Raw genomic sequence first — 22,835 nt, 5'->3', positions numbered from 1 at the left:
AATGTCATTGTGGTCACAAATCATCAACTTCAAGGTTATTGATAGACGGGATAGTGACCACAACGCCCTGGAGCTCGAATACGCCCTACCAGGCAACGAGGATATGGGCCGGGTTATACATAGCTATAAGTCAGGCCTACTCCTGGAAAATAACCGCAGGAGAGTGAGGTGGGCGAAACTGGCCACTAGCGGCGATAAGCTACCCAAATTGTACGCCAGAATTACTCCGTTTTTAGAGAGGGCCTTTACCATTGGGGAGGAATTAGGTGAAGGGGGAAGTAGAGACTTGCTAGGGCAGATTCATGCAGATTTAATTAACACTATGGAGTTAGACCTGTTTACAAAAGGGGGGAGAAAAACCGGTGTAACAACTAAGAGAACGTGGTACAATGCAACATGCAGGGATTCCAAAAGCGAACTGCTATCTGCAATTAAGGCGCGCAAATGCAGGGAAGAGATTCAATCCAGGAGAAGGGCACATAGGAAGCTCCTGGTGAACGCCAAGGCTGAATGGGACCAACAATACGGGGAGGAACTTTCCAGGGCACTCGCCACCAGAGACTCCAGTAAATTCTGGCGTATAGTGTCTAATGGAACGGAGGAACTATCCTCGGCGATTGAGCCCAATATTGCCCCCACTATATGGCAAATCATTTTCAGTCACTGTACGCCATAAAGGAAGGGGTTCTGAATGAATCCCATAATATGATAGCGACTGATTCTGAAGGAGAACTTTTTACAGAAAAAGAGGTGAGGGCGGCCATTGCCGGGTTGTCAACAGGGAAAGCCCCGGGGCTCGACGGCGTACCAGGTGACTTATTCAAGCAGGAACCAGGGATATGGGCTCCCTACCTCATGCTGATATTTAACGCTGTTCTTAGGGGCATGGAGGTCCCGGATACTTGGCTTGGAGCAGAGGTGGTTCCTATCTTTAAAAAGGGATCCCCTCTGCTCCCAGCCAACTATCGCCCGATCAGCCTCATTGACGTATCCCAAAAGCTTTTCGGTAGGCTGATCCTAGACCGGTTACAGAATTGGCTGGAGGAGACAGACATCCTGACCCCCTACCAGGCGGGATTTAGGCGAGGGGTGTCCACAATTGACCACATTTTTAGGCTGAACCTAATATATTGGAGGACAGCATTAATCGAGGGCGGCACCATGTACACGGTTTTCGTGGACTTGCGTGCTGCCTTCGACCTGGTCCCAAGAGCAAAATTGTGGCAGGTCATGGAGGAGATGAATGTTCCGAGAGACATTTTGGCAATCCTGATGAGATTACATCATAACAACTTTGCGCGCGTCAGGTGAGGTAGAGGTGGCAATTTAACTGAAAGGTTCCCCGTTCGCAGAGGGGTAAGACAGGGCTGTGTGCTTGCACCGACCCTGTTCTGCCTCTTTGTGAACGGGGTCATCGCGCACCTCACCAGGATTGCCAACACTGATGCCCCAAAATTGACTGGCAGCAGGGTACCCGCAATCATGTTTGCGGATGATACCCTGCTGTTGTCCAAATCCCAGATGGGCATACAACGAGTCTTGGACGGTTTTCTGGAGTTCTGCACAGAAAGGGGACTTGAAATCAATCCCCAGAAAACCAAATTTATGATTACCAACCCCATGCCCCTTAACCGTCCACCCCCCCTCCTGGGTACAGTCCGACTGGAACGGGTCCACATAATTGAGTATCTGGGGATAACCCTCAATGAAAACTTAACGTGGTCGGCACACCAGTCAAAAGCAAACATCAAATTGGAACAGTTGGCGGATGGTACTATGAGAATAGCGATCAAATCACCTTACCGACCACTCACCCCTGTAATCCAAATCTATAAGGCACAGGCCCGGGGGGGTGTCATATATGGGGGCGAGTTGTGGGGTCACATTCCATCCCTAAAATTATTGACCACCGAGAATAAATTCCTGAGGCAGATCACTGCTCTTCCGTTGAGTACTCCAATTCTGCCCCTAACGCTGGATATGGGCCTTAGGCCCATCACGGAGGAGCTGGGGCTCAAACCCTTAGCATTCTGGCGTCGCCTTTGGAGCAGTCCAGACCTCTCAACTTATAGAGCTGAGCTACAGGAATTTCTATTGTTGCCCAACGCCACTAGAACACCTTGGTTAAACTATATTAAGAGAACCTCCGAGGCAATTGGTCTTCCTGAATTATGGTCGGATCCAGTAAACACAAGTAACAGGACTCCCAGAAAGGTGTTATCCAGAGCCTATTACGACTTAATGCTCTCCCGAGCTGTGGAAGGCACCCGTGATGGATCACTGACCAATCAATTCACAAAAATCAAAGACTCCTACCAACTTGAAAGTGTCCTAGATGGCATGACTCCGGTACTAACTAGGAAATGATTCCTGCAATGGAGATATGGGACTCTTCCCATGGCATCTTTTACTGCAACATGGTCCTGTCGCCCCCCTACAGAAATCTGCCCCGCATGTGCCCACACAAAGGAGAATGACGTACATGTGGTCTTTTTCTGTCGAGCCTATGAGAAAAGCAGGAAATTCTGGCTCGTCCCCTTGCTTAAAAATATGGGATTCAGAACATTTTTACCCGCTTACAGAGTTTTAAAGACAGATTTAGCCCCATCTACTGTATTTGCTCTATTCAAATTTTTAACTGCAATGTGGTATGCCCGAAATCGCTGCATTAAGAGACTTGGCGACTCTCGACAGACTTGAATCCCCAACACACCACTATCTATTTTGATCACCATGCTGTTTAATGCGTTTTTATTAATTACAGAATGAAATTTTCTGTATTTTTTAAAATGTGATACTATGTATATCTTTTATGATCATGTGATCGAAATAAAGATTTTGGATTTGATTTGATTTCAGGCGGACTTAGTCCGCCCAACAGCGTCTCGGTCCTGGGACCGACTGACCTCTGGCCGACGGTCCCGACCACCTAATTAAGATGAGACCGGACACTGTTTGGTCGCATTCCTACATTTACCTATGGGAGCATGCATTGTGGCTGTAAACCAGCCATAATACATGTTCCCATTGGGAAATGGGAAGTGCAGTTCATTCCTGCACCCCGTGGCAGGCACCTCAAGGTGACTGCCACAGGGTGCAGGGCTCAACAGGGGTTTGGCCCTAACAGGAGGCTGCGCAGCCAAGGGGGCCCTGCTAGGGGCCCCCCAAACACGCTTTCTGGCATTGTTTCCATGTCAGACAGGCCAGCATGGAAACCATGCTGGAAAACATGCCTTGCAATCCCATGGGTGGAAAGGCCAGCCCTTTTTGATTACGAGCCAGTCTCTGACTGACCGATAGGCTCCTTGAGCCTATTGGAAGCCAGCTGGAATGACCGGCTGGGTTTGTTTCCGACCTCCAGCATTGTAATGCGGCGGTCGTAATATAAACCGAGAGGCCAATTACGATGCGGCCCTGAAGGCTCAGACTGATGGTTGGACCCTTTACGAGCCACATCATAATCGGCCCCTAAATGCCTACCCATAGGTTATTGTGTAAAAACATAGAGCCTTGATTTAATGTGCCATAGAACACCCGCCACAGTAGGTTCACAAGCACCCAGGTACCCACATGTCTACCAGTATGTTAAATTGTATTACATACCTTAAATACTGTCTAAATAACAAATATGTGATCAGGGAAGAAGTAAAGTTGCTAATAACAAAATAAATATGGATCCTCTGTTTCTCCCACAGGACCGGGCGCCTTAATGTTGGACAGATGAATTCTCTGCTTGAAGTAGAGGCGAGCTCTTTCTCACCGGACTTTATCTCCTGATGTCTAAACATAGTGGCATTTTCTTGACAAGACGCCAGGCATGCCGGCACCTGCACTCTTCGGCCCAATCACGGACATCCAGAGTATTTATGGATGGGCCAGCCATGCAGGTATGGGAAGTCAGTTTAAAAGAGAAGGGCTCTGACTGGGAAAACAGCATGATGTTGTGCAGTTTCACAAGACTGCTTGTTGAAATCAATGTTCTTGTAAGAAAGACATGAATTGTCTGGTCTGGGGCTGAGGTTGGGGCATAAGGGAGAGGGTCTAGGAATCGCAGATCACCGATACAGCCATGCTTTAGCTATTGATGCACTGGTCAGATTGGCAGTGCAACCATTTGGCTTGCGGTTGAAGGGCCTCATGCTGAGGCAGATGTGGCCCGTTTTTAGGTCTCGTCTAAACAGCGCATGCTTTGCCTCTTCAAGACATTTTGTTACCTGTAAATGACACTCTCATTTGCTTACTTCATATTGGTCTACTGCTGGAGTCTTCCTTCCTCTTTTTGTGCTTGTCCCTCCCCTGGAGCCATGGACGTCAATTCCCTAAAATGCCTGCGGTAACAGAAGTGACATCATACAAAAGGTCGGCTAATAATGACATCACAGGAAGTGACATCAAATAAACTTTTTACCCTGATAATGTTTGGGAAAGGGTTGTCACACAAACATTTACATAATGGCATTAAGGTAATGACACCTGAAACTACCAGCAATAATTGAAGAAGTCATCATTAAATGAAAGATTAATAAAATAATGCAAAAGGTATCTAAAGCAGTTATAAATCTATTTTTGTATCACACATATATAAGTACTCACATTGTGCCATGCTATGCTATGAGTGTAACCATTATATGCTCAAAGTGCTGCCTAGGCGCCTCAGGTTTGTATTAGTAATCTACCCAGGTATAGCCAGCATGGACAGATCACCACAATCATATGCACAGGCCCACATACTACGACACAGCTCAACATGCCGAGGCCCAGCCAAGGGTCAAACACATCACACATTACTCAGGTGCAGCCTTCTTTTCTTCCACACATCCTCAAATGACCGACTACCATTAATTAATCATTGATCACACACCAAGGCCCAGATTTACAAAAAATTCACAGTGGACAGTGCAGCAACTACAGTTGCTGGTCTACATTGTGTGAAAGAGAGAGAGAGAGCACAACATCACCTGCTCTGTGTTGCATGACCCTTCCAGTACAAACACTTTCCTTTCTTTGTGTGTGTGCTGTACAAATCAGCCGACATGCAAAGTAGGAAAAGCAAAGAGAATGTAAAACATTTCTCCTGGTTATGCCTGCTTCAAAGAGGCATAAGATTTTGACAAAAAAATCCCTGTCTATAAATGCTTGCAGATAGGGATTTGCATTAAAACCCATGAATGGTTGCTTGGGATAATCCATTTACCACCCATAAAACTCCCCTTTGACATAACGTTACGTAAAGCAACTTATAGCGTAACTTTGTATTACTCTGCAAAAAATACAGCTCAAATCCTGATTAATAAAAAAGTTAGAAATGTAATAGATAAAATGACATGAAAAGGAAAGTAAGAATCAAGAGTCAAGCAGGAAACAATGGAAAAGCCAATTCTAATGTAAATATAAAGAATAAGGTTCAATTGGGACATGCAGGCACTTTTAGACTGCTGCATAATGCATATTAGGGTTTAGCCCAGACAATGTTTTTACCTTTTGACGTTGAAAGTTTTCATGAGGAAAAATATTTCCAGTGGATCAAACCTGATGGTGTGTTTGATGAGGGCTTCATGTTATTAGATGTGCTGATCAAAAGGTCCCGCAAGAGCCTCGCACTTGGTGGCAAAAAAGTTTGAGGAGAAGAAGGTGGCTTTAAGTGGCAGCCTCAAACTAAGGCTGTGGCAAACCTTTTGCTCCTGTTTCACATCAGCAGAAAGCCACACACAGATACCCAGGGGGAGGCCAAACAGGACCGATTGCAGTTCCTTCAAAAGCTGAAGGAGCCTTGGTTTTGTCAGCGAAAGCCTCCATGTAGAAAAACAGGCAAGTTAAGCCCAACAAAATCGAAATGTTTTATGTAAGGTTCACAGGTTATTCCCTGAAGGACTTCTAGAAAGTCCCAAAATTCGATGTAGGTTTCCTTAGCTGTGCCACACAAAGTAAGTACTTACATCTTCAGGTCTTTGTCCACGGACTCGGCCCATTCTCTCCTTGTGGTCAGTCCCCTACAAGCCGGTCACAGTTCCACAAAAAACTCCAGCACCTACTGGTTAACAAGGATTTTTCCAGGTCGACCACACTTTTAACTCTTTTGGGTCCTTCTGCTGCTGCCTTCAGACACAGGAGGAAGATCCACGATTCCATAAAGATGAGGAGACTTTTCATGCAAGATCCTGTTCCCTTAGGTCTGTAAGCCATCAGAAACCTTGCATCACCAGCCCTTGTAACATGTTTGGGAATACTGAAACAAACTGGACATTGAAGCTGTCTAAAATGTTGAACATGTGACACAGAACTGGTTGAAGTGTTCCTCATTACCCCTCACATCAGGACAAAATGTCAGCATGTTTGTCTTTGGGCTAGTCAAGATCGGATAGGTGAGAATTGTCCTCATTGGAGTCCATAATGTTTACTGTGTACCCTTCTTGTGCTATTTTAGCTGTATGGGATTCCTGTTAAAGGGAAGCTGCCCTATATTCCCCGCTAGCAAACACAACACGACAGGCTTCGTGTACGACATAATGCTCAGAATTCAGTCTCGTGTTAAATACATTTGTGAATGTTCTTGGTATGAACTCAATCCAGAGGAAGAGATCATGATAATGAAATCCATATGGCCTTTTTTGCTGAAAAAGCCATAAGTAGCTCTACATCCTGTGGTCAGAACGGTGGGCGAAGCATAAAAATCCAGTCAAGTATCACCTGTTTTGCACTCTCTCCATTTGCTGCCATTCAAGACTAGACTGACCTTTATGGTCTACCTTAAAACATATTCCAATTGAAGTGTCTTCATCATCAAAGTCAACAATTTCCAGGACATGACGGTGTCTCCAGTCACCCCAAGGCTGTAGGCACCCAGGTTTTTCACAGACAGACTAATGTCAGTCATGTTCCACTTTCTGTAGGAATTCCTTATCCACAGAGTAATTTCTTTTTCAAATTATATTAGATGTTTTTTATCAATTTGGCTACTTACATTTCTTTACCATACTCCGCAAAGTGTTTTCTAGTGTTTTTAGCATGTGCAATATTCCTTCTATCTGTGTTTGTATTGTCAGTGTTTTAATGTTTTCCAATGTAAATCGATGCCTTCAGCATGATTTTCGTCAAACACTTGTGTGAATAAAAAAAAGAAATAGGGCGTACCCACTTAATGGCCCTAGTGTAAAATAAGTGAATAGGTGACCTCAGTCTAATTAGTGGAAAAAGTAATCCAGTAGGAAAAGGGGTTAGATAAGGCAGAGAAATATACAGGCTACTGTAACCCCAACTATTGTCTTGACTAGACATAAGTAACGATGATTTGCACTGCCAAGAAGACATAGGCACCCTTTCTGCATTTTGTAACATGTAGGGAAACCTCAGATGGAGTTCATTAGAAGTAAAGTTGTCTCCAACCTTTCGGTTGTGAAAATGCCAAAAACCAGATGTCCTTTTATTATTCAGTAGGCTGACAAACTAAGACCTACGTGTAACTTCCATGAAGAAGGACCCAGGTCTATTGCTTCTAAAGTTGGGAAGTCTCTTGTTCTCTTATCTTTTTAGGTCTGGCTGGAAAGCACTGCCATTTGCAATACATATAGGGCCAGATGTAGGTAAATGCATGTTTGCGATTCCTTAATAGCGATTTTTAGGGAATCTCTATTAAGGAATCGCAAAATGCCATGTAGGTGGAATCACAATATTTTTTGCGATTCCATCCTATTCATTCCTATGGGCCAGGAGGCCCATTGAAATAAATAGGAATTGCTCCCGCAATTTGCGAGTCACCAAGAGGCACTCGCAAATTGCGGGCGCAATTTCAAGGGTGCCAAGGTTCCAAAAGAACACCCTATTGCACCCCTGAAATGTGCATGTGGCATGACTGTGGGCCACATGGCACTTAAAAAAAAGCAAAAAAGTGTTTTTTTAAAGGAAATCTGTAATTACCACCAAGTTGAAGTTGGTGGTAATTAGCGATTCCTGGAGGCTAAAGTGCACTTTGTTTTGTGCTACTTACATTGCATTTAAGGAATCGCAATTTGCTATTCCTTAAATGCAAGAGCAAAATAAGAAATCGCAAGTTTGCGATTCCCTATTTTGTTAGTAGGTTTCAACTTACCTACATTGCTCGCTGCCAAATAGTGATCGCAAACGCTGAAATTCTGTGAAATTCAACGTTAGCGCTCGCTATTTGGCCACCTACATCTGGCCCAGACAAGCATTTTCATAACTCCCTTCCCTCTATGTTCATGTTATCACTGATCAAAGCGCCAAGCAACCAATCGGTGATAGTGCGCTCTAAAAGTACTTTAATAACATAACATAACTAAGTTACCAATGCTTTAAAACATACATACATTAAGTGGGTTTTGCGCATCCAGAGGAGTACCTTTCTCACCTCATGCTATTGCCTAATTGATATATCATACTGCCTTCCAGAAAGTGCTTTCACTTAAATTCATTAGGGACTTTTTAACAAGTAATGCGTGGAAATAATATTTGAGAATGCCTGTGTTTACTTGGATTGCCACGTTTAAGCCAGTGATATTGGCCTTTTGAGTGCTTGCTTGGCTTCATTCTATCCCTATGCCACTTTGCTATCTTAGCAGATAGTTGCAAATAATACTTCATTGACCACTTGTACTGCTCTGTGTAAGGGTGGATGGGGACAGGTTTTTTGAGTGTTCCCTTGTGAATGTTCATGTCTTTCTGCAGAGCTCTATAATTCATATCAACTTGTTTATGCATTTACAGTACTTATGGCCATTCACTTTTTCACTTATAGGACTTGTGTCAGAGGGCAGTGCAATCACTCCTGAAGCAAGAGGAAGCATTTTTATCATCAATTGCCCACATAAACAAAATTATCCTTCAACCTCTTTTACAAGCAGGTAAGATATGAATCAACAACCGCTGTGTTGATCTTTTGCTAGTGGAGAGAAATTTGACATTAGTTGTGTTGTGATGTTCTGCACATGACATCTTATCAAGAGCGAGACAGCAAAGAGATACAAGTTAATAAGATAGGGGTACACCACAGTATTCATGTGAATAAATCATGAGAGTATGTTTTTTGACTGTGGCACCTCTCTTCTTAAGTATATCTGAAGCCCTGGATACTCCAACATAATTTTTTTATGATTTAGACACATTCCTTTTAGGGTTTATATTAATTCACAGAGTCTCTCAAACTATCTTCATTATTTTTGCGCAGAGGAAATCAATTTCCTATTGATAACATGTTTTTGTAATTGAATCTTTCCCTGTGTGTTCAGAAATAACCCACAAATAAGAAGTTATTGCTCAGCACATATAGAGACCAATTTGCAAAGAGCATCCTCAGTTGTGGCGGAATCTCCGCACTGTAGTTTCTCATTGCGGAGATTCCTACATAAGTGTGGAGCTTCCGCTACGACTGGTGAGGCTTTTTGTGAATCAGGTCCATAGTGTAGAATTTATGAGGCAACTGAATCAATGCTGTTTTTGATTCACATAACTTAGATCTTGAAACTAGACCGGCACCCGCTACAAATGTGCAGTCTGTTGAAATATGCAAAATGTCCATTACAAAGGGCTCTGTAATTATAAGGGATTATATTGTTGTTATGCAGAGGTCTCTTAGAGAGACATTAACATGAACATCTGGATTCTAAATCCAGTAATCCACTGCTTTGATTTAGCAGTAGTGGGTTACAGAACATGTTAACCACTCTTGGTATGTCATAAAGGAATTCCAGCTTGTTCTAACGTGCTATCTTAGAGCTTTGAGAGTGGTGAGAAGGGAAGGGAAGGCCCGAAGAGTGGTCGGGATGTGTGGCAGGATGCCATGTTTTTTGTTTATTTGAGATAGGAGGAGAGTCCTTTTTAGGGTTTCCCCATTACTCCTCTCCCCTGCATAGCAGCTGAAAGCAGAGGCAGATGATTTTGGTGGCCATACATACCATAATGTTATAGATGATTAGAAAGTGAATTACTTGGATGTTTTTCACCTTGGGGTTCTCAGTGACATCATAGACAACTTGAGATATGCTCTCAATGTCTATTTGATGTCACCCAGATCCCTTGATGGAAAACATCCCTGTTACACATCTAGTATTCTGTGCGTTGGCCCATTAATTTGAAATACTACTCCACTGAAAGGCAAGAGTGTTTCCTTTAGGAATAGATCTGGAAAAGTTCTAAAACTTATTTCTTTTGTATTAGAAAACGCATTATGTTCTGTCCCTTATGGCACTACTAAATACCCATAGTTTCCTCTCTGAAGAATATCTGAGAGCACGTACAGATATGTCCCAAATGTTTCATAGAAATATTCAATTGAATGAATACCTTGACAACAGCTCATCCAATGATCCACAAACCATGCCTCTCCCCTAGCTGGTCTTTTCTGCCTGAAACACATCAAACCCCTCATTCACTGTCTAGATTACCTAGCTAAAATAAAAGTGGGCTAGTACTGCAATTAGACAGTTCAACTTTTGTTTTGAAGAGGATGCTTATTGAACAAAGGGGGAATTATAATGCTTAGTTGAGTGGTCTGTGGTTGTCACCAATTAAATGCACCTTTGTGCTAAGAGATGAACTAGCTGTAGAGAAGAAAATCAGACCAAGAGTAAGTATATATATATTTTTTTTAAACTTTATTTTTGTCGCAGATAGTTATAGCATACAAACAGTTGCGCCGACAGCTTCAATAAAATAACGACATTCCGTCAAGCAACATGCTGCTGTGCACACGGCCCATCAGCCCACATCCCGATGGCCGGGTGGCGGTAGGTGGTAGCATGTAGAACAGGCAATGAACCTAGCAATGCAACTGTGCGGCAGGATATTCTGATCTGCTTTTATTTTTATTTTATGCAGGTTACCCCCCAACTCCCCAATGGAACCCCCCCCCCAAAACCTTGGCATCATTGACTAAGACATGTGTATGCAGTTCGTTCACTTCATTATGGCACTCCTAGCGGCAGATAAGACAGCAATAATTACCTAGATTAGGAATGGAACCTTCAGGTACCAAAACATAACTTCTCCAAATTGTATCCTAAACGTGCGTGAACGGCCAGGCACTCCCCCAACTCACTGCCCTCCCTCTCCCTCCCCTCCACCCTCATCCTCAGACCCTGTATCCTCAGGGGTGAACAACTCCGCACTTGTGCCATCCGAATCCTCGGCCGTCGCTCCCACCACTCGCATCATTCTCCACGCAAGCAGGTCGTCCTGTAGCTTTACATCTCTACGCACGTTCTGCATGAAGGTTTCCTCTGCTAGGGACCATTCCCCCACATCCCTAAGCCACTGCGACACCTCCGGGGCCCTCTGTCCCATCCATGTAATTGCCACCCTTCTCCTCGCCAATACTAAAAGTAGTTGTAACATTTTGTAGGACAGATTACACTTCTTGGGTTTGGGGACCAAAGCTAATAAACAATGAAGGGGGGTCAGCTCCATCCGGAGATCAGTAACTGTGCGAATGTGCGCCACCACTGACTGCCAGAAGGCTTTAACTAACGGGCAGTCCCACGCCAGATGGAGGAAGGACGCACCTGCCGCGCCACATCTAGGGCAGTCATCCCGTTTGTCCGGGGAGATACGTCTCAAGGTAACCGGAGTCACATATGTGCGATGTAGAAAGTTAAAGTGTGTCAATTTGAACCGTGCATTGCACGACACCTTTCGGGTGAGAGTGCCTATGCGTTTGCGCTGCGCCGGGTCCAAAGCAATCCCCAGGTCAGTCTCCCAGGTCGCCTACGCTGGGGGGACCGGTGGGGTGGAGTCCTGCCGCATGGCTGAGTACAATAGGGCTATCAGCCTCTTGCCCCTACCACAGGAAAGGATAATATTGAGGGTATGGGACACCGGGGGCGCGTCAGGGAATTGAGGCCTAGTATCCCGCGCCATTGCTTGAAGGCCTCTATAGTGTAAGGATTGTCCTTCGCCGAGTCCAAACGTCTCCGTCGCCCGCTCGATAGATAGAAACGTGTCATCCGGGTAAAGGTCAGCTAATAACTCGCACCCACCCGCTCTCCAGTCATGGAATGGCATATGTACCTCCATGTCCACCACTGGGGCCATGATCCATATCGGCAGCTCTCTGTGAAAGGGGGCCCTCCGTAGGACTTTTTCCACAAACCGCTGCCAAATTGCTGCAGTGTGGCGCACTATGTATGGCAGATCGGCATCTGCACCCCTGCCGCGCATCAGGGCCATCTGTACCGTTCTCTCATCCGCACTCCCCGAAGTAAGTATTTATTTAAAATGTTTTATACAGAGTGAACGTGAGCCTTGCGGGTATCAGAGCACTTTATAAGTAAATGAGGCACCGGCATACAAATCTTAAAGCATAGTAAATGTATATACGGGATACGAGAACAATAAGCTCAAAAAGCAGATTCTGATCATCTATACCAGAAATGTGATCATAAATAAGAGTTTGACTTTTTTCTTGAAGGGGAAGTGGAGGGGTCATTCTTAGTTCAGGGAGAGGGAGTTTCAGATTCTATGGGAGATGCCAGAGAAAGTTCTGTTGTAGGTTTTCTTCCTGGTGAAACATTGTGGCTCTAGCAGTAAGGTATATACACATTTAAAACATATTCTGCATGTGTTGATTGCATTAGGTTCTGTGGGTGTAACTAAGCAAGAAGTTTGTGTCAAAAGATTGCTAGGAGAACTCCATAGAGGATCTTTTTGAACGAGCCATCAGTAGTGGATGCTAAGGTAGAAGTCTCACACTCTACTCGGATTGCATCAACATCAGTATGGAATTGATAAAGGCACTGTACCTTAAGTCATTGATAGCTTTGTTACAGCTTTACAAACCAGCTATAGTCACTAAATAAAAATCTCTATTAACCCAACAAAAAACGCCAAGGCTTCCCTCATACAAGAAAAGTCAGACTTCAAATGTATTTGGCTGTCCCACTTTATTAAATTACAATTTTCTGAGACAGCACCTACCATTGAATGATATCCGTATTTAAAAGGCGTGTTATATGCGTGAAATATCATCCTGAACATGTGAAATCTGAGTCTTGAAATTGCTGCAATAAAATCAGTGGATATATATTCAATAACAACAGACTGGTGTGTGCATACCTTCAGGTCAACAAATCACTAGCATGTATATACAGTTCACAGATTAAAAAGTCCTTTTTTGTTTCTAATTCTGCTTTGGATTATGGACCATTTTGTTGTGTATCATGTATATAATTATTCACAAAGTCTTTATATTCATTCGTTTGGCTCAGTAGCTAATGCCAATGCATTTTGCTCCTCATAGTACAACAAAAATATTGAGTGTAATTCCTAATACGTATTTCCATCTTTTTTGGAGCTCTACACAGAAAGGTAACACAGCTGGTCAAAACAGCTTAAATTTCAGTCTTTCACAGAAATGTGTGGGTAAATGTTCAAAAGTAGCCTCTCTGCAAAGGAACCTTTTCCACAGTATATGCAGCAACCTTTTGCCGCTAGATAACCACTGCGGCAATCCAAAGCAACAGAATAAGGGCATGCACAACATCTGTTCATGGCTTAAATAAACCTTTCTTTGTTTCAAGTCTTGCTCTGGATTATGGACCACATATCAAAAATTACACTCATGTTTCATCTCCATGCACAACTTTCAATTCCTCCAAGTACATTAACAAGCTAAGAAGTTCTCTTGCATAAAGCTGATCAGCAATTTCTGCCCCATGTAGTTTAGTCCACATTTCTCAGGTGCATGATTGTCAATTTCCATAATAACTCATCCATTGTCAATTTGAGATAACTAACCATTCAGCTTCCCAGCTGAAGAAAGATAGGATAACCAATGTAAAGAGCATGGAATGTTAATCCTCCATCTGCTTCAGAAAAACAGGTAACAACCATACCTCCTTATCTAAAAGTACCCTGTGATCCCCTTTATTATAGAATTGCTTGAATAATGCCCCGCCCAGTCTCTTTGAACTCCCCACTCAGATGTGTAGTGTAGACAGGGCCACAGGGGTGATTGCTCCAGGCACAAAATACTTAGGGTCATGCTTAGGGGCGCAGGAACATTCTTGGGGGTTCAACATTTTTTTAAGAAAAGTGGAAGGATACTTGCCTTGCCCCAGGGACTGGCAACCCACGCTACGCCACTACCCCCACTTACCTATTTACCCTCACAAAACTCCTTTGCCTCACCTCCCTGCTTCCACAACCCCTCTTGTTTGGTTGTTTTGCACCGCACCCTCCATGCAACCAAATGTTAACTGCATTGTACCACTTTGATGAACCTAACATTCTCTCCTGCTTAGTACCTATGTACGAGATACTTAAATCCACAAAAACTGCACAGATGTAACATCAGTGCTTCCCACTTAGATTTGATGGCTCAAAGTTGTGTTCCTTCTGCGCATGGGGAAATAGTAGAATGACTCTTGTTCTTTCATGAAACTAGGGGAACCAGGGGAAAGTCCCCACATGATGTGGATCCCCCATACCACATCTGTTTTACACTACTAACATCAGGCACAAAAAGCACTGTTGAGAAGGTTTACGGAATACCTTTTGTCTATTTCAGTTCCAGACGATGCAAAAGGAAAGGAGCTCTTGAAACTGCTACAGCTGCTAAATGAAAAATACTGTGCCCTTTGGGACTGGACTGAAGAAAACTTCAAAACACTAAAGCAAAACTTCAGCCTGTCGGAGCCGTCTCTGAGTATTGATCACATCTATATCATCCCAAAAAGAGAACGCTTTCTAGAACTCTACATTCAGTAAGTACAAAGACTTTCTCAAGCTATTGTGTTGTTTCAGAAAGGGACTGGTGATTGTTGCGATTGAATTCCATGGTAAATGGATGTTAGCTTAAATATTGTTGATAGTCATAGAGACAACATTATTCAAAGGACTATTACACAGAAAGCAATTGGTCGGAGAGAACTGAATCTCCTTTGCTAATTCTTAAACATTTTTTTTTGCTTGTCTTCAAAAGACGGACATTTAGTAATCCTTGGGATGAGCTGTAAGAGTATAGTTTCTACAAAATGGCTACTGTGTCTGTTATTCTATGAACGCTTTCTCGCTAATGGGACTCTGATGCTTACATTTCATTTAGAAAAACTGTCAAAGTAGTTGTCCAAAAGTGTGAGGAAGTGCTTTATGAAGTAGAACCAGATGCCCAATGTATTCGTATTGGATTGGTAGCTGGTGCCTGGCTGTGTAAAGTCTATTCCAATAGGAGAAGCTGATCCACTTCTGTGTTCAATGGGAAAAGGCAAAATGCTTTACTTGCCAGTTGATAGTACTGACCCTTTTTGAGGGTTATCCCAGAAATGTTTGCCTTCCTCCTGTATTTTTTCTGACCCGGTTTTGTTGTTTTTATGACTGTGAACTTTACCATTGTTGATCAGTGCTAAAGTGCATGTGCTCTGTCCTGTAGACTACACCTGTTTGCCATATTTATTTATTTATTTGTTTATTTGCGGGTTTGTATAGCGCTAGGAATAGACTCCCGGAGGAGTATCTCCGCGCTCAAAGACAGCAGGCAAGCATAGAGCGGACAATGACACTGGTATTCTAAGAGCATATGGGTCAATTAAATATTTTAACTTTAAGAGAACAAAGCTTCGGCTAGTTTTGCTTAAACAGAAAAGTTTTCAATTGTTTCCTAAAGAGGAGATGGTCGGAACACTGTCTCAATAAGAGTGGAAGAGTGTTCCACAAGATGGGACCCACCACTGACAGAGCCTTACCACCCAGTCTAGTCCTGCTGATCTTGGGTACCCTCAGCAGCAACTGCTCACTTGACCTGAGTGTGCGTGTTGGGACGTATGGTACAAATTTATTAGCCAAATAGGCCGGTCCCAAATCATGTAAACCTTTATGTATAATACAACAGGTCTTAAAATTCACTCTTTGGCGTATGGACAACCAGTGAAGTTTATCCAGCAGTGGTTTGGATGGAGATCTCGGGGGGGCGTTGAGGATTAGCCTGGCTGCTGTGTTTTGCACCACTTGCAGACGGTCTAGCACTTCTTCATTTGCACCTGCTAGAAGACCATTACAATAATCAAGTCGGCTGATCACTAAAGCCTGAACCAGAGTTCTTCTGATGGAGTCGGGAAGGAATGGGAATATCCTGCGGAGGAGACCTATCATGTGAAAGCAAGATCCCACCGTGGTGTTACCATGTTGTTTCATAGTCAACTCCGACGCCAACCGTACCCCCAAGTTCTTGATTATTTGTTCAGGTTCAGGGACTGGACCTAGGTCCAGCGGCCACCAGTCAGGGGACCATTGGATCTTAGCCTCACCGAAAAGCATCACCTCAGTCTTACCGACATTGCACTGAAGAAAGTTGGAAGACATCCACTGGGATACTGCTTTCATCCCCTCGGAGAAAGATTGTATAACCTCCGGAGTTAGTAATTTAAAGGGAAAAAGCAGCTGAGTGTCGTCAGCATAGGACACTGGACAGAAACCAAAGGCTCTTGTTATATCTGCCAGAGGGGCCACATAGGTGTTAAAAAGAGTTGGGCTCAGACACGAGACCTGTGGAACCCCCTTGGTGATCTTAACCTCATCCGACCTAAAGTCACCCATGGTGACACATTGGGTGCGGTCGGAGAGAAAGCTCTTTATCCAGTCCAGTGCCTTGCCACCGAGTCCATTCATAGTCAGTCGTTCGATCAGGATGTTGTGCGAGATGGTATATTTCATCTACCTGTAAGTCCCTTGTGCAGTGGTATCCTATATATAGGCTGTCGGTTTTAGGTTTAACACTATAATAATCGATAAAAACCCACTGAAAGAGAAATAGCCCCCACCAGTCATATAAACACTGAAAAAACACCTGCACAACCACAAACTAAATGCCATTCAAAGAAAGGAAAAAGGGAGTGAGAGTCATTTTTTTTCTTCCTGAAGGGCCAAAACATTGTAACTTTGTTATACACGCTAGCAGTCAGAAAGTCTGGGCTAACATTATTCTGCCTGAGTTTTGTTGTGTAGGGATGCCACTAAAATATTGTTTCTTCTTCCTTTTGTTTTTTTCAGTTTTGTGGTCTTTGGTCTAAAGATGCAGGGTTTAGAAGCATGTGTTAGGCCTTGTCTATTTATTTTATAAACTGTAGAGACTCAGGAAATATCAAAATCATATTTGATATTTTGGCTGCATTTGATTCTTTCACTGATAGGTAAAATGGCTGGTTTCAGAATAATCTTTTCTAATATGTGTCATCACATTTACCCACAGAGAATGGGTAAAACGCCTTAATACATCAGCTCCCAGTTTCTAGTGAGTCCGTTTTGATATTAGGCGAATTGCCAACACCTCAGGCTTTAAAAAACTTCAACGCAAGGTATAGTGACAAGTATATGTGAAAAGAGCACTATCACCAAGCATCTAGGATATTGGTTAAACCATGCCACCAGACTTTTGGAAAACATGGAACGCAGTGCCACTTGGAATGCTCTGCAAAAAAGGTTCTTTCCAAGTTCAGAAAAGATTGGAGTGATACTGTTTGTATTTGCAGAGATTCATCTACGTTTATGAAAAAGTTGTGTGATGACCTGACAAAATTGATACCTGAGCTGAAGTGCTTCCCTGTAAGAGATCCTTGCTACTTGTTAGACGGTATGCTGAAAGCATCTTTACAATGTTCAGAGTAAATGAGGAATACTATTGACTTTTTAGTCCATTCTGGTGCACTATTTTCTTATGCACAGGAACTAACAAGCAAATATTTATCATTTCGTGCTTTGTGTGGCATCAAAGAAAGAGTCATCCCAACTGTGTCCTTTAGCTGATGGTTCTTAGTCCAAGTCGCTATGATTGCTATATTATCCATGTGGTAACCGTTTACACAATTTTTGCAGAGTGATGATGTCAAAGACAAGAAATGTGAGGATCTTTGGTCACATATTGATAGTGATTTGAAAAAAAGTACACTCTACAGCATTCTTAGATTTTTACAGGAAAACATAACTGCTGTAGTGGACATAATAAAAAAACTAGAGACTGAAAACACCCTTGTCTGCCAAGTGTTCAGCATAATTGGTGTAGATGCGAAACATCTTGTTGAGATTGGGCTGGGTGACACCTTTAGTGATTTTGGCACTGCAATGTGTTCCATGTTAGAGTGCTTGCAACTTGGTAAGCAAAACAATGGTGAAGAGCAATCCTGGAACTTTTATTTTACAATGCATGAGAAATGGTTTGCTATGATGCATAGAAATGTCCCTTCACCACCAATGCCATTTGAAGTCAATGAAACCTCTCTGTGGTACTCTGTTCTAGATCCCTTAAATAAAGAAGAATTTCCTTGGTAGTTTCAAAAGTGCTGCTTCATTTTTGACTGCTTCAATAACTCTGAGGACTTACGCGCCCAGATCAGTATAAATGTTGCAGAACCTACCCTGAGAATCACAATCTTCAAGTGGACCAGTATTGGCATAGAAAGCTATGTCAGTGGCCAGAGTTACCAAATTGAGCACTGGCTGTTTTGGCGTTGCCCATCTCAAGTGCCAATGTTGAGAGGGCCTTTTGACAGACTTTTACATGGGAAGGAAAGAGTGAGCACACATGACCAAAGACTCACTGAAGAAGTATTGTATGGTGTACTTAAATAAGTTTAATTAGCAAAAATCTATTTGGACCTCATATACACTATACTTACACTATCTATATACAATGCGCTATCAGTGAAGGAAGCAAGCAATAATAAAAGCAAAACTTTCCATAAACACCTGAAAATCCCTGTTTCTGTAGTTTTTAATGGCGCGAAAATGTGTAACCACTGATAATCACTGTTTTTGAAGGTATTGAAATCACTTGAAAACACTGAAAAAACCTCACCAGAAGTTACCAAAATAGAAACTGAAAACAGGAAAGCCTACCAATATGTCCAGGACCTGTAAATTAAATGTTACTAGTGAGCCTGCAGCACTGCTTGCACCACCCACAGAAGTAGCCTTTCAGACCTATCTCATTCCTCTGCCACTGCAGGGCCTGTGTGTGTGTTAGAACCGGGGGTCTCTAGTAGGCAGGGGTATGCACCCTAGTCCAAGTAGGGACCACCGCTTCCGACCTGGTAGCTTGGCGCAGAGCAGCACAGGCGTAACTCCATAGGCAATGTGTAAAGTATTTGTGCAACACACAACGGCGATGACACAATAAACACACTCACAAAATGAACACCACACCAGTTTGTATATAAAAATATAAATATCTTTATCTACGAATTAGGAGAGATTAATAATCAGGTAAATGCAGTTGCAGGCAGGGTCAATCATCAAATAAATCCAGCTTCCAGGCACGGTCAACAATGAAGCCAGCGTCCAGGCAAGATTAATGACAAATTAATCCAGTTCCCAACCAAGATCCACAATCAGGCCAGGATAAAGGGACCAGATCCCGTACACTCAGCCCAAAAAGATATCAGTACTCTTTATTCAGAGGAAACAGTTCCTCCAAGGCAGTGAATTACATGCTGCTTATAGTCTCTATGAGTCTGTCCTACTTTGAATGAACAGTACCTTAGATTCACTCAGGTTATTTGACTGACTCCAGGAGGGGTTCCCGAGCAGTCCGAGGTAACCCGCCTTGTACTCCACACTGTCTCTGGAGCGTAACGCAAAGGCCCCGGCAGTCCCGCTATGGCTCGCTACTCCTTAAGGCAGAGTCCCATCAGCCTTTGGCCCGATCTCAAAGAGGCCCCCACACAGTCTCGAGCCGGCCCGCAGTACTGATCTGGCGCTAGGACCACCGGCACCCTTCACCCCTCCTCGCTCCTGTGCTCGCTCTCAACCCGTCCCCAGTAGTGCCACAAAGCGGGTTGGAGCGTTACCTGGGTGAGACTGGGCTGGTGTCCTGCGGCGGATTCCCCCGTCGGCTCCGAGGCTCCCTTACACCCCGGCCTTCCGTCTCTGCAGGCGCGGCATGGGTGAGGAGCAAGGCAGCCCCTCCCGCTCCCCTTCAGGTACCAATCGGGTCGCGGCTCCCGGCAGGACGCTTCCCTCGTTGCGGGGCAACCCCTGAGGGAACCAATCTCAGCGCGGCTCCTCTGCAGGCCGAGCCCCTCGTCGCCGGGCAACCTCAATGGCAGCACCAATCCAAGCGCGGCCCTGCTCTGACGTCAGCAGGGCAGCGCATGGGATTCCAGAGTCTCCCGAGTCTCCCGGGTCCGCGGCGGTGATTTTAGCAGCAGTTGTGGAGCGCCTGAACTCGGGCCCACGGTGGTGATCTCAAGAGGCGATTCGCTTGGTGATCCTCTCGCGCCTGAGGTGTGACGGTCCAGCAGTCGTCTGGGTACACTTCCCCACGGCCAGTGGCAGCGAGTTCACATTAGCAATTTCCCCTTCGGCGTCGCTGGTCACGGGCACACAGCGCTCCTTTGGCCCAGCGCTACCCAGTTCAAATAAAGCCTTCCCACGCTCTGTGTAGAGTATAATGTAAGCACAACAAAAGGGAAAGTTCCTGTGGTACGGGCAGTCCTTAGATGGGTTGCCGATCCTTGCACACAAAGTTACAGGGCAGTAGATAGAGATAATAAGGCGTTGTAGTCCTTATGAAAGTGATGGAGACACTCTGGAGATGGTTCTTCAGTCTCCTCTTGCAGGGCAGGATCAACAGGCAGTAGGGCAGCTCAGTAGATGGGGCAGCAGTTCCTGGGAGCAGTCAGCCTCCTTCAGTCTGGCAGTCCTTCCTGGCGCAGCAGTCCTTACTCCAGCAGGGATTCTTCTTAGTCCAGGGTGTAACAAGAATGTGAGGCCAGGACCCTCCCTTATATATCTTTTTAGTCTAGGGGTTAGAAAGTGGTGGAAGTCTCTGGAAGGGTCTGGGGGCAGGGGTTTCTGGAAGAGTCCAGGGAGTTCTGGTATGTTCCCTGCCTTCCCTGACCTAGCTGTCACAGTGACAAGAGACAGGCCGTTAAGGCTACAGTGGGCAGCCCATCACAGCTCATCCCAGGGAAGAAGGTGTGAATCACCACTCCCACCTCCCAACCCAGGCAGGCTATCAGTATGCAGAGGGGAGGGGGAAGTCTGCAGCCTAATCTAAGTGTAGGCAGGAAAAGGTCCACTTTATAAAAGTGGGATCCCTAGCGTAGTAATGCCCAAACCCTATATATCATTGGAAAGGGTTCTCCGCCCCGAGTCCAACAAGACCAAACATGACAGACTTATTAGGTCCCTGTCAGAAGTTATCCCATAAGGAGAGGTTTCCCATATCAACCTATGGAGGATTAGCCTTACTGCAGTAGCAGTGGCTTGTGGCAGATATGCCAGCCTCACAAGGTTTTTAGGGGAGAGCACCCGCACCTCAGCATTGTTTAGCAGTGGTGAGGCGCCCAGAGTCCTAAGTCCAACAAAATGTAAGGTCAAAATGGGAGGCAAAAAGGGCAAAAATGTAGGGGAGACCACCCTAAGGCTGACAGGTCTAACACGTGTCCCCCCCAGCTGAAAGTGGGGAGAACTACCCAACCTCCAGGGAGTTCTAATCACTAAGGCGGAAAAACCGAGAGAGACCGTCAGCATTGGCGTGGCCTACTCCGGGTCTGTGTTCCACCCTGAAGTCCATCCCCTGTAGGGAAATGGACCACCTCAACAATTTGGGATTCTCGCCCCTCATTTGCATGAGCCACCTGAGGGGCCGGTGGTCATTCTGAATCAGGAAGTGGGACCCAAACAAATATGGCCTCAGCTTCTTTTCAGCCCAGACCACTGCAAAGGCTTCCCTCTCTATCGCGCTGCACCGCTGTTCTCGGGGGAGCAGCCTCCTGGAGATGAAGGCTACTGGTTGGTCCCGTCCCTCCTCATTGAGTTGCGAAAGTACTGCTCCTATGCCATGCTCTGAGGCGTCCGTTTTGGACAATGAACTCTTTGGAGAAGTCAGGGGCCCTGAGCACAGGAGCGGTGCACATGGCCTGCTTTAGAGAGTCAAAGGCTTTTTGGCAAGCCTCTGTCCAGATCACTTTTCTAGGTTGTTTCTTAGAGGTTAGCTCCGTCAAGGGGGCCACAATGGTGCCATAGCCCTTGACAAACCTGCTGTAGTAACCTGTGAGGTCCAGGAATGCCCTGACCTCAGTCTGTGTTTTGGGAGGCTCCCAGGCCAGGATGGTTTCTATCTTGGCCTGTAGGGGCTGCACCTTGCCCCCGCCTACCACGTGTCCTAGGTAGACTACCGACCCCTGCCCTATCTGGCATTTGCTAGCTTTGATAGTCAGGCCTGCCTGCTGCAGAGCCTGAAGCACTTCCTGGAGGTGACCCAAATGGTCCCCCCAGCTGCTACTGAAGACAGCTATGTCGTCCAGGTAGGCAGCAGAGAAGGCCTCTAAACCGGAGAGGACCCGGTTCACCAGCCGCTGGATGGTGGCAGGAGCGTTTTTCAGTCCAAAGGGCATCACTCTAAACTGGTAGTGGCCCTCTGGGGTGGAAAAGGCGGACCTCTCTTTAGCTCCATCTGTTAGGGCGATCTGCCAGTACCCTGACGTGAGGTCAAAGGTACTCAGGTATCGGGCAGCCCCCAGCCGGTCAATGAGCTCATCCGCCCTCGGGATAGGATGAGCGCCAGTCTTGGTCACAGAGTTCAGTCCCATGTAATCCACACAGAACCTAAGTTCTGGTGTGGTGCCCGGTGGGGCAGCTTTTGGCCCAAGGGCTGTTGGAGGGCTCTATCACTCCCAACTCCAGCATCTTAGTGACCTCACTCTGGATGCTGGCCTTTACCTTATCTGACAGCCTGTAAGACTTGGACTTGACAGGGGGGCTGTCTCCTGTGTCCACGTCATGGGTACACAGGTGGGTGATCCCAGGGATAAGGGAAAACACTGAGGCGAACTGCCCCAGGACCTGGCGACAGTCCCTCTGTTGCTCAGGAGTCAAGGATGGGGAGAGGACCA

At 45.0% G+C, this 22,835-nt stretch overlaps 1 protein-coding gene across 1 annotated transcript in view; it reads left to right on the top strand.

Annotated features, from left to right (window-relative positions):
• ALS2CL (ALS2 C-terminal like) overlaps nucleotides 1–22,835 on the top strand; it is a 719,895-nt gene that overhangs the window by 292,787 nt on the left and 404,273 nt on the right. The window contains exons 2-4 of the mRNA XM_086941072.1: nucleotides 3,696–3,887; nucleotides 8,753–8,858; nucleotides 14,516–14,711. Of these exons, the coding sequence (XP_086797198.1) occupies nucleotides 3,777–3,887; nucleotides 8,753–8,858; nucleotides 14,516–14,711 (413 nt within the window). The 5' untranslated portion in view covers nucleotides 3,696–3,776. The remainder of the gene's footprint in view (nucleotides 1–3,695; nucleotides 3,888–8,752; nucleotides 8,859–14,515; nucleotides 14,712–22,835) is intronic.

This window comes from Lissotriton vulgaris, chromosome 10 (assembly GCF_964263255.1).
Source record: "Lissotriton vulgaris chromosome 10, aLisVul1.2, whole genome shotgun sequence".
Lineage (NCBI taxonomy): Eukaryota > Metazoa > Chordata > Amphibia > Caudata > Salamandridae > Lissotriton > Lissotriton vulgaris.
The sequence above is the reverse complement of the archived record's forward strand: the minus strand, read 5'-3'. Positions and strand labels throughout refer to the sequence as shown.